At 47.6% G+C, this 12462-nt stretch overlaps 1 protein-coding gene across 1 annotated transcript in view; it reads left to right on the top strand.

The window, feature by feature from the left end:
• The window catches only part of LOC123967693 (mothers against decapentaplegic homolog 4-like), a 20795-nt gene that overhangs the window by 830 nt on the left and 7503 nt on the right, over nt 1-12462 (top strand). The window contains exons 2-10 of the mRNA XM_046043878.1: nt 403-516; nt 1451-1705; nt 7242-7419; nt 8859-8987; nt 9064-9288; nt 9782-9895; nt 10000-10053; nt 11822-12005; nt 12100-12268. Of these exons, the coding sequence (XP_045899834.1) occupies nt 1457-1705; nt 7242-7419; nt 8859-8987; nt 9064-9288; nt 9782-9895; nt 10000-10053; nt 11822-12005; nt 12100-12268 (1302 nt within the window). The 5' untranslated portion in view covers nt 403-516; nt 1451-1456. The remainder of the gene's footprint in view (nt 1-402; nt 517-1450; nt 1706-7241; nt 7420-8858; nt 8988-9063; nt 9289-9781; nt 9896-9999; nt 10054-11821; nt 12006-12099; nt 12269-12462) is intronic.

Genomic DNA, 12462 nt, shown 5'->3' on the forward strand with positions numbered 1-12462 from the left:
AGGAGAGGAGGAACAAACAGGAAGGCAACAGACAGAGGAGAGCTGTGATTGGCTGCCTCACATTCAACAGGAGTCACGCGCACAAACAAACTTTGTGGTAGAAGTGAAAAAGCACGTTTCCGGTCATAGCCTTCAAAATAAAAGCCCACCTTATAACCAGCGCAGAAAGTACGAACGGCAGCGCGTGAGGAGGTTCTGAAAGTCCAGTTTGACGTTGGAAACACGAGTTTAACAGAAGAAGACTCAATGTCCGGAGCTTTTGAACCGCGTGTCACGGTCTTCTTCGCTAATCTTCTGAATTCCTGGATGTTCCGTCTACGTGTGCAGCTGCTCTTATTTTTTATAAAGGACAGGAGTCTCCTGACTTCCTGTTATGTCTGGCTGTCTGTCCCCCCCCTTCAGACTCGGTGTGCAGACGGACCCGGTCAGGATCAGACGGAGGACGCAGGACCACAGACAGCCGGTCTCACCGTGACAGGCAGCGGATCCCAGCCGAGCGGAGAGAGCCGAGTCCCGGTGAGTTCAGCCGACACGGCCCGCTGTGCACGTCACTGATGATCAGTCGATCAGTGATGTTTGATGACATCACTGATCGACTGAATACGGACATTTGACGTCATGTGATTGACTGTCTAACAGCTGAATCAGAAGTGCTATTGATTATTAATCAGAGGACCTGTGTGGTGATTGATCGGAGACCTGATGCAGGACAGATGGAGGACAGAGTTCAGTATTGATCCCTGATCATTAGTCTGCTGATATCAGTTAGATCAGAAACAGTTCCTGTTTCTGAAGCACCTCATGTGTTTACCTGTGTACTGTTACTGTAGTATTACTGTACTATTATACTGTTACTGTACTACTTCTGTACTGTAGTATTATACAATTTTTATTGTACTACACAGTAGTACTGAGTCCTTCTCAGTGAACTGACCCTGACCGGCTGCAGGACCCAGTGAGTCCTGAAAGGATGTAGAAACACTGTGGAGACCAGGGTCCTCTTCAGGATCTAGACTCTCTAGACCATCTACACTAAAGATCTCTGGTGTGTTTATTGTCACTAGAAGCATTAAAGCAGCCGCTGCACCGGGACAAAACCTCTGAAGCGGGACGGCTGCTGTCTGTCCGTCAGAGACGGCTTATTTTTCTTTCTGATGATGGTTGAAATGGGTCTGAAGGTGTTTTTGTGTTATCGTCTCCTGTTGGTGTCGTTTCTGCTCAGGTCTTTCTTACAGAGTCCGTCTTTCACTCGCAGAGTTACAGAAACTGGCTCAGACACCCGCAGCTCCGTTTGTCTTCATGTTTGATCAGCTGACTTAAAGACACGTCGTCTGTAATGTAACTGTAACTTTCTGAGGGCTCGACCTGAACACGCCGTCATGTTTTACCGTAGGAGAAAAAGAAAATCTGTAAATATTGACCTGACTAATCTTACCTGCCCCCCCCACAGGTGACCATGTCGGTGCTGGGCCCGCCCCCCAGCAGCAGCAGCGCCGACGCCTGCCTCAGCATCGTCCACAGCCTGATGTGCCACCGGCAGGGCGCCGAGAACGAGGGCTTCGCCAAACGGGCCATCGAGAGTCTGGTGAAGAAGCTGAAGGAGAAGAAGGACGAGCTGGACTCGCTCATCACCGCCGTCACCACCAACGGCGTCCACCCCAGCAAGTGCGTCACCATCCAGAGGACGCTGGACGGACGGCTGCAGGTAGGGGCGCTCAGCCTGACCACGTTTAAAGGCCTCAGCTGCGTCGGTACGTTATTCCCACAGCGGTAACTCCCATCAGGCCGAGCGGCTGCAGGTCTGTTCTCCTACCAGTCGGTCTCTCAGACGTTTAAAATAAAGAGGGGGGGTGTTGAAAGACAGAAGATGGTTCTGACTCGAGCAGGTTAGAGAGAACCTGCTGGTTCCTCAGCTGGTGAAGGTCTGAGGCCGAAACATATCTGAACTTAAAGGTGAACGTGAGCGCTCTCCTCTCTAAAGTATCAGTAACAAGTATCCTCAGCTTCCTGTAGTATCTGCAGTAAAAGTACCGGAACACACAACAGGAACCTCCTCGTGTTCTCCACGTGGTTCGACTGCAGCTGTTCTTCTTCTTCTGTGGTGGTGGTTTGACGGCAGCGGCTGGAGAATCAGCTCCAGAAGGCGAGTCCTGCAGATCGCCTCTGGAGCCTCTTCACGCAGCGTTCTGGCGGACATGTAGTTCATCTGATCTGGTCGCACACCTGCTCCTCGGCGCCACATCTGAAACTGACGGCGGTGGAGCCACACGATTGGCTGAAGATGTTTCCCAGCTCGGCTTTTAAAAAGCAGACGATTGGCTTTCTAGTGGGAGGGGCGGGACATGTGCATACAACCGCCATCTTTGGCGTGACGGGCTTTCATTGAGTTCTATTGAGGGTTCTTTAGGTGTGAGCACTGAGGTCAGCTGAAGTGCAGACAGCTGACCTGAGGTGAGTCGTGGTGAAACCAGGTTCATACACGTGTTCTCGACTTCACTGCTGATGAACGACCTCTGCACTTTAGTCGTGGGAGGAATAAGAGTGAAACCTTCTTGTGTGAAAGTTTCTTTTCACTCATGCTGAATGTTGAACCCGTCATCCTGTTTCACGCTCACAGGAACTCGTGCAGGTTTTCACTTCCCTTCTGTAGCCCTCACCTTCCTCTACACCTGGTGCACAGTCACATGATCACTTCCTTCACGTCTGTGCTTTGGGTTCCACATCAGGTCTGATCTTCAGACCCACACAGCGTTCTCTGTACTACAGACTGGGCGTGGTCACAGACCGTCAGACAGTCTTCATCAGAATGGATCACACTTCAGGCTGCTCACAACATCAGAAACCAGCAGAACCTTTTTAAGGACTGAATCAAAAACCATTTTCACCTCTTCAACAACCACTACCTTCTCCTCAGACAAACATGGAACCTTTCCACTGAAACATCTCAGACCGTCTCAGGATCCTATGGAACTGCTAACAGACTAGAACCATGAACTAACTCTGAAACCTTAAACCCCTTTACTAACATTATCCATTATCCTGTGAACCCTCATAATAACAACCTGGAACCTGTCCTAGAACCTCTGCATCACCCCAGGAACCTCGATAAACACCCCATAGCTTCATAAGAACTCCTTGATCCTGCTCAAAGCTCCCCAGGCTCTTTTCAAGGAACTTTGAAAACTGCATGGATCCATCATAAAGAATCCTAAAATCCAGTCAACAACCCTACAACCTCTGGAACCTCCTCTGCAACCCCGAGAACCATTTCAGGTTCATCTGGTGCATTCTGAAGAACCCTCAAACCCCTTGATTAACCAACTGAATCTTCAATCGTCTGTGAAATTGGACTCCACGTGAACCACAGAGCCTTCTCAAGGATCTTTACAGCCGACTCAATAACCTTTGAACCTCTCTGAGTGCCGAAGACATCATGCAGCCCTTAAAGACCCTGCAGAACCACCACAAGAACCAGCGCAGTCTCTTAATGAATCCATAGAACCCCTAAAGAATCATTGAACCCCTTGAAGAACCTCTGCAGGTTTCACATGCAAACATTGAATCTCTAGAACCTCAGAGTATCCCTAGAACCTATTTTATGTTCTAAAACATCCTCCAGAAGAACTAGTGGATCCTCGTCATAAACCAATGTCTTTTAGTGCAGTGGTTCTGAATCCTTTTCACGTCAAAGAACCCTAAACTGACCACAGAACCTGATTTGCTAAGTTTATGTCCCAAAATCACTGATTTTTAGAGTTTTATTACAGAAAGTGAATGAAGTCTGTGACCAAAGTACTCACACGTTCTGTCATTGTGTTACTTATTCATGGAATAATAGTGAAAATATATTATTCCCCTTTTTGCTGGGGACCCCCTCAGGGACCCGTGGGGGTCCCCCGATTCAACTTTGAGAACCTCTGTTTTAATGGATCAAAGGAACCCCCTAAAAAAACTCCAGGCAGCTTTTGAAGAAGCTTCAAACATCCAAACAGAAACCCAGAAAACTAATGGAACAGCAGACAGACGGAGGAGGAGGAGGAGGAGGAGGAGGAGGAAGGGCAGCCCGGCTTGTTTTGTCTGAAACACAGGAAAGGGGCCGGGTTAAGTTAAGCCAGACAGTGTGAGTGTGTGCAGACAGACGGGAATGTGTACACGTCTTGTGCTTGGATCTCAGACCGCAGAGTTTCTACACTGTAAAAACAAACGTCTGAACTGAGTCCTGAAATTATTTAAAGAGGTCACGTTCTGCTCTTTCCTTTCCTTTATTGGGTTAATTATCTGTTCGGTGCATGTAACAGGTTTGCAAAGAGAGAAAGCCCAAAGGCAGTTCCTACAGAAAACACTAAGGCCGGAATCTCACCTGACCATTCAGATTATCCATGCATCTTTTTTCCTATACAGGACTTCTGGATAGTTACTAAACATTTCATTTGCACATTAAAATCCAAAAGAAACGCCCCCTCATTAGCTTAAAAGGACTAGTTGGCATCTCTAATTTACTTTACTGACCTCAGCTCCTCTGTGGTCACCGCTGTCCTTTCTTTAAAAAACTGTTTTCAGACTCCTCTGGAAACTGAAACATAATTGAACAGTGAGTTCAGTATGTGTAGAGCAGAGGTCCTCAAACTTTTTCCCATCAAGCGCCCCTAAACTGATGAAGATTTTGTCCAAGGATCACCCATCTGAGAGGATTTTTGCTTTTAGAGTGTATGAAACCAAAATAGTCAGACGTTCTGCTACTTATGGATAGAATTATTGGAAAAATAAATTATTACCCTTTTTGCTGGGGACTACCTGGAAACCCCTCAAGGACCCCTGGGGGTCCCCGGACCCCACTTTGAGATCCACTGGTGTAGAGCACACAGCTGTACACCAGTTTAGCTCGTACCTGATGTTCTCAACCACAGACAGGTAACATTAAGTAGAAACGACATGCTGCTAATTAACGTTCCTCCATTACTAATTTAGCTAACGTTACTACAGACAAAAAAAACGTGCTGCACAGGGAGGTGTTAGCTAACCGCCTTCATTAACGGACACATTGTGACCTTCACCGTACATTTACTGCACACTGACAACTTACTGGTAATGTTTTCCGCTAACTGTCATGTTCTGCTGCTTGCTCATTCGCTCGTGTTTCGGGATCAGACTGGCGCTCACAATGTGCACGGCGCTCTGCAGAACCGTTTGGGCTACTGTAGAAACATGGCGGCGCAGTGTGTTGTCTTGCCTGTAAGAGGCGCCTCGGTGTCTGTAGACAGAAATGACTCATTCTAAGGTGATAAAAACAGAACGGTTCATTATGTCAGGTCTTTCTACACCACTGAGAATACAGGTTTGGATATTAAATATTACACACTGGACCTTTAACCTGCTGAATGTTTTTATCAGTGTAATGTTTAGCTGCAGCTAACTGCTAGCAGCAACAGAACGTGGAGCTGTGTGATTGGATGTTTGTTAGTAAAATGCACCTCGTAGTCTATAGCTCATTAGTTTTTGTTTCTGTTTCTAAAACGTCTTAAAGGCAGAAAATGAAGCTGACTGGTGGAGACACTATTTGCAGTGTGTGTGTGCGTGTTATTGTGTGTGTGTGTGTTGTGTCTGTGGTCTTATCCCTGCCCTTCACCTGTGCACACAGAACACACTCTGCTCTGATAGGCTGCTTCACTGTGTGTGTTATCAAACCCTAAAACCTTCAAAACACATGAACATTAGAGGCTCGCCTGCTTAACATTCAGACATTCTCGAATAAAGTGTCAGTTTCTTGTAGTGTTGTCTGATTCTTGTAGTGTTCTTAGCGTTGTCTGATTCTTGTAGTGTTGTTAGCGTTGTCTGATTCTTGTAGTGTTGTTAGTGTTGTCTGATTCTTGTAGTGTTGACTGATTCTTGTAGTGTTGTTAGCGTTGTCTGATTCTTGTAGTGTTGTTAGCGTTGTCTGATTCTTGTAGTGTTGTTAGTGTTGTCTGATTCTTGTAGTGGTGTTAGCGTTGTCTGATTCTTGTAGTGTTGACTGATTCTTGTAGTGTTGTTAGCGTTGTCTGATTCTTGTTAGCGTTGTCTGATTCTTGTTAGCGTTGTCTGGTTCTTGTAGTGTTGTTAGCGTTGTCTGATTCTTGTAGTGTTGTCTGATTCTTGTAGTGTTGTTAGTGTTGTCTGATTCTTGTAGCGTTGTCTGATTCTTGTAGTGTTGTCTGATTCTTGTAGTGTTGTTAGCGTTGTCTGATTCTTGTAGTGTTGTCTGATTCTTGTAGTGTTGTTAGCGTTGTCTGATTCTTGTAGTGTTGTCTGATTCTTGTAGTGTTGTTAGCGTTGTCTGATTCTTGTAGTGTTGTCTGATTCTTGTAGTGTTGTCTGATTCTTGTAGTGTTGTCTGATTCTTGTAGTGTTGTTAGCTTTGTCTGATTCTTGTAGTGTTGTTAGCGTTGTCTGATTCTTGTAGTGTTGTCTGATTCTTGTAGTGTTGTTAGCGTTGTCTGATTCTTGTAGTGTTGTTAGCGTTGTCTGATTCTTGTAGCGTTGTCTGATTCTTGTAGTGTTGTTAGCGTTGTCTGATTCTTGTAGTGTTGTCTGATTCTTGTAGTGTTGTTAGTGTTGTCTGATTCTTGTAGTGTTGTCTGATTCTTGTAGTGTTGTCTGATTCTTGTAGTGTTGTTAGTGTTGACTGATTCTTGTAGTGTTATTAGCGTTGTCTGATTCTTGTAGTGTTGTTAGTGTTGTCTGATTCTTGTAGTGTTGTTAGCGTTGTCTGATTCTTGTTAGCGTTGTCTGATTCTTGTAGTGTTGTTAGCGTTGTCTGATTCTTGTAGTGTTGTTAGCGTTGTCTGATTCTTGTAGTGTTGTTAGTGTTGTCAGATTCTTGTAGTGTTGTTAGTGTTGTCTGATTGAAGTGATGATGACTCTGTAGAGGAGCTACAGGCCGCAGCTCTCTCACCCAAACACAGACCAATGATCTGTTGCAGTGTGTTCACGTCTGGCTGTCTGACACACACACACACACACACACACACACACACACACACACACAAGGTCAGACATGATGTCATGGTCGTGGTTTGGCGTGACGGGTTAACGCTGCATCACCTGGGACACAAACACAGTGTTTCCATGGTAACCTGCTCACCATGACTCAGTTTGTGCTCAGAGTTTATTTAAAGTTCCATGAGAGATGTTTCCTCACTGTCTGTCTGTCTGACCTGTCTGTCTGTCTGATCTGTCTGTCTGTCTCACCTGTCTGTCTGCAGGTGGCGGGTAGGAAAGGTTTCCCTCATGTGATCTACGCCCGTCTGTGGCGTTGGCCTGATCTCCATAAGAACGAGCTGAAACACGTGAAGTTTTGTCAGTTTGCCTTCGACTTGAAGTACGACAGCGTGTGCGTGAACCCCTACCACTACGAGAGGGTGGCGTCTCCCGCCACCACAGGTAAACACACACACTCTGCCAACAACCTACGGTAACACGGCAACAGATGCATGTTTACTAACAATAACCTTTTTATTTATGGTGCATATTCAGAGTCATGTGTATTCTGACACCGGTTTCAAACAACAATGCACATTTTAAATTCCGATCACGTTAATCACGCGAGTTTGACCGCTAGACGTCTCGCTGTGTTCACACACAACCCGCCATCACTGACACAGAGTCAGAAAGACTTTATGGATCCCCGAGGGGATCAGAGTTGCACACTTGAAATAATAAGAAATATATATATATATATATATATATATATATACATAAATAAGAGTATAAAAATAAAATATAAAGACAAATATAAAGGAGTGTGGGTCTGTACAATATTTACATTATTAAAGAATCGTTATTGTGAACCAAAAAGGACCAGTGGATAAATAGCAGCAGAGAATATTGCACATTAATTATTGAACAGATGATAATGTCCAGTTTAAAACTAACTTAAGTATCTTAAGTGTTGAGTCTGTTAGTGTCCGCTACCCTCAGCCTGCTGCCCCAGCATGCAACAGCAAACAGGACAGCACTGGCCACCACAGACTCATAAAACATCCTCAGCATCGTCCTGCAGATGTTGAAGGACCTCAGCCTCCTCAGAGACGGCTTTGGCCCTTCCTGTCGAGGCCCTCAGTGTTCTTGGTCCAGTCTAGTTTATTGTCCATGTGCACTCCCTGGTATTTGTAATCCTCCACAATGTCCACAGGGACCCCCTGGATGGAAACAGGGGTCCCTGGTGCCTTCGCTCTCCTTAGATCCACAGCCAGCTCTTTAGTCTTTGTCACGCTGAGCTGCAGATGCTTCTGATCACATGCACCCAAAACAAACATTCTGCTGGGATTTACTGCAATAAACAGATCAAACTGATGTCAAAAACATGATGCTGATTTGTTGTTTGCACTCTTAGTACTTTTACTAAGTATTAGTACTTTGTCCACCACTGAGGTGAACTGATCGCAGACACGTGGAAACAATCAGAACACTTTAGTTTTCAGTTTATTTCCTGCTGAAGCAGAAATGCAGCCCAGCTGCAGCAGCAGTCTGAATAAACAAACTATGTCTTTAATATTTAATTATATACAGTAATACTCTGGTGTTGGAGTAGATGGTGTCATATTACATGTAGTAATCACTTCAGGCAGTACTGCAGTTTTAGTACAGGCTGATCTGCTTTTAAACTGCAGAGTTTTCTGATTTTATTTACTTAATTTGTTTATTATTTATTTATTTACTTCTGATGTATAATTGACTTTATGAAAAGCAGCATCACAGGCAGCAACAGACGCCGTCGGAATCGACTCTCGAAACTTTTCTGTATTGATCTGTAAACAGGATCAGTACAGTCTCACCTGTTGTCCCCTCTGGTTCTGGTCCTGGTCCCTGTCTTCCTTCAGGTCCTCAGTCTCTGATAAAGGAGGAGTTCATGCAGGACTGTCTGCAGATCGACCTGCCCCCCCACGCTGAACCCTACAACCAGCCCCGCCCTGTCAGCACGTATCCCAGCATGCTCCTCTCTCCTCCAGGTCAGACTGTCAGTCAGGTGCATCACTTCATATTTAAATCGTTTTGTGTCTTGACGTCGTGCCGTCTCTCCCGCAGGCAGCAGCTCCATGGCGGCGGCTGCTCTGGCAGCTGGCGGCGTTGGCTGCAGGAGGAGCGGTGGTGAGGGCGGCGGCCTCCTTCAGATCGCCCTGCCTCAGAACCACGGGGGCCGCGCCTCCCCGCCTCACCCTAACCCCTCTCACACGCCCCAGCCTCCTCACCCGCCCACCCCGACCTCCCCACATCAACAGAGCCCCGAGTACAGCAGCCCCCCCAAAACTGGTACAGAACCTGTACTGCTACACACACCTGAGTACTGAAGTGCTCCTAAAATAAACTGTGGGCGTGTTTGTTTTACGGCTGTGTGGCGGGGTCAGGATAACAGCAATAATACTATACTATACTATAATACTAGTAATTTCTTTTAGAATGAGTAGTAACAGTACAAGTTGTAGTAGAAGTAACAGAACCAGTACAGCTGAAGTCGTAGAAGTAGCAGTAGTATTAGCAGTAGTAGAAGGAATAGAGGCTGTAGCAGTAGTAACAGCAGTCGTAATAGTAGAACAGTTTGGAATAGTAGCAGTAGTAGTAGCAGTACAAGTACTACTAGGTAGTAGCAGTAATACAAGTAGTAGTAGTAATGGTAGAACTAGTAATACAGCAGTCATAGCAGCAGTAGTAGCAGCATCAGTATTAGCAGAAGTAGTACCACAGTACTACATAGATACTGATGTGATGTGAGACAGAGACTGACCTGTTTCCCGTGTCTCTGCAGCCACCTGGCCAGGTAACAGCCCCGCCCCTTACAGCCCTGCAGGACCTCAACAGAGTGGGCGGAGCCACCAGCAGCCTCCATTACATCATCACAACGCCCCCAACACTCACTTCTGTATGACATCATATGTTCAGATATCAAAGTACTGCAGTAGAAGTATGTTTCTCTAGTACTTTGAAGTAGTACATCATACTGAGTCTAAATGTTTGTTCCTGCAGGGTCACAGCATCACAGTACTGCTCCATATCCACAACCAGTGTCCAACCACCCAGGTAACTCCTGTTGTCCCAGGTGTCCCCCCTCGCTCTGTCTCACTGTCTCACTCTTACCATGGTCTCACTCTGTCCCCTGGTCACACTTTTTCCTGTCTCACTCTGTCCCCAGTCTCACTCTGTCCCTGGTCTCACTGTGTCCCCTGGTCTCACTCTATCCCCCCTCGCTCTGTCTCACTGTCTCACTCTGTCCTCTGGTCTCACTTTGTCCTGTTTCACTCAGTCTCCCCTCGCTCTCTTTCGCTATCTCACTCTGTCCCTGGTCTCACTGTGTCCCCTGGTCACACTTTTTCCTGTCTCACTCTGTCCCCAGTCTCACTCTGTCCATGGTCTCACTCTGTCCCCTGGTCTCACTTTGTCCTGTCTCACTCGGTCTCCCCTTGCTCTGTCTCACTGTCTCACTCTTACCATGGTCTCACTCTGTCCCCTGGTCACACTTTTTCCTGTCTCACTCTGTCCCCAGTCTCACTCTGTCCATGGTCTCACTTTGTCCCCTGGTCTCACTTTGTCCTGTCTCACTCGGTCTCCCCTTGCTCTGTCTCACTGTCTCACTCTGTCCATGGTCTCACTCTGTCCCCTGGCCAAATTTTTTCCTGTCTCACTCTGTCCCAGTCTCATGCTGTCCATGGTCTCACTCTGTCCCCTGGTCTCACTTTGTCCTGTCTCACTCGGTCTCCCCTTGCTCTGTTTCACTGTCTCACTCTGTCCCTGGTCTCACTGTGTCCCCTGGTCACACTTTTTCCTGTCTCACTCTGTCCCCAGTCTCACTCTGTCCATGGTCTCACTCTGTCCCCTGGTCTCACTTTGTCCTGTCTCACTTGGTCTCCCCTTGCTCTGTCTCACTGTCTCACTCTGTCCATGGTCTCACTCTGTCCCCTGGTCACACTTTTTCCTGTCTCACTCTGTCCCCAGTCTCATGTTTCACTGTCTCACTCTGTCCCCTGGTCTCACTTTGTCCTGTCTCACTCCGTCTCCCATTGTTCTGTTTCACTGTCTCACTCTGTCCCTGGTCTCACTGTGTCCCCTGGTCACACTTTTTCCTGTCTCACTCTGTCCCCAGTCTCATGCTATCCATGGTCTCACTCTGTCCCCTGGTCTCACTTTGTCCTGTCTCACTCGGTCTCCCCTTTCTCTGTCTCACTGTCTCACTCTGTCCCCTGGTCTCACTTTGTCCTGTCTCACTCGGTCTCCCCTTGCTCTGTTTCACTGTCTCACTCTGTCCCTGGGCTCACTGTGTCCCCTGGTCTCACTCTATCCCCCCTCGCTCTGTCTCACTGTCTCACTCTGTCCCCTGGTCTCACTTTGTCCTTTCTCACTCGGTCCCCCCTCGCTCTGTTTCACTGTCTCACTCTGTCCCTGGTCTCACTGTGTCCCCTGGTCTCACTCTATCCCCCCTCGCTCTGTCTCACTGTCTCACTGTGTCCATGGTCTCACTCTGTCCTCTGGTCTCACTTTGTCCTGTCTCACTCGGTCTCCCCTCGCTCTGTTTCACTGTCTCACTCTGTCCCCCGGTCTCACTGTGTCCCCTGGTCTCACTTTGTCCTGTCTCACTCAGTCTCCCCTTGCTCTGTTTCACTGTCTCACTCTGTCCCTGGTCTCACTGTGTCCCCTGGTCTCACTCTATCCCCCCTCGCTCTGTCTCACTGTCTCACTCTGTCCATGGTCTCACTCTGTCCTCTGGTCTCACTTTGTCCTGTTTCACTCTATCCCCCCTCGCTCTGTCTCACTCAGCCTGTCCCCTGGTCTCACCCTGTCCTCTGTACCTCAGGTCCAGAGTTCTGGTGCTCCATCTCCTACTTTGAGTTGGACGTTCAGGTGGGGGAGATGTTTAAGGTCCAGTCCAGTTGTCCTCTGGTGACAGTGGATGGTTATGTGGATCCTTCAGGAGGAGACCGTTTCTGTTTGGGACAGCTGAGTAACGTCCACCGTACCGCCACAAGCCACCGTGCCAGGTGACCCGTCTGACCCGTAACAGTCACTGGTGGCAGCTGTACTCACGTATACCTACTGACTTTGGTTCTTCTTCTGCGTGTTCTTGTCCTGCAGGCTCCACATCGGTCGGGGGATTCAGCTGGAGTGTCGGGGGGAGGGGGATGTCTGGATGCGTTGCCTTAGTGACCACTCCGTGTTCGTCCAGAGTCTCTATCTGGACCGTGAAGCAGGCCGAGCCCCAGGAGATGGCGTCCACAAGATCTACCCAGGAGCTTATATCAAGGTGAGACGAAACGCAGCCGTGCGTCTCTGTCGATCATGTACAGAACCGTCTGAGGTCACAGACACTGGTCGGGGGGGATAGAACCGATCCAGGGACCATTTTGAGTACCAGGACCATATTATGGCTCCTGTTAGCGGCTCCCGTTAGCAACTCTGTTAGCAGCTGCAGTTAGCAACTCTGTTAGCAGCTCCTGT

Source organism: Micropterus dolomieu, linkage group LG03 (genome assembly GCF_021292245.1).
Source record: "Micropterus dolomieu isolate WLL.071019.BEF.003 ecotype Adirondacks linkage group LG03, ASM2129224v1, whole genome shotgun sequence".
Lineage (NCBI taxonomy): Eukaryota > Metazoa > Chordata > Actinopteri > Centrarchiformes > Centrarchidae > Micropterus > Micropterus dolomieu.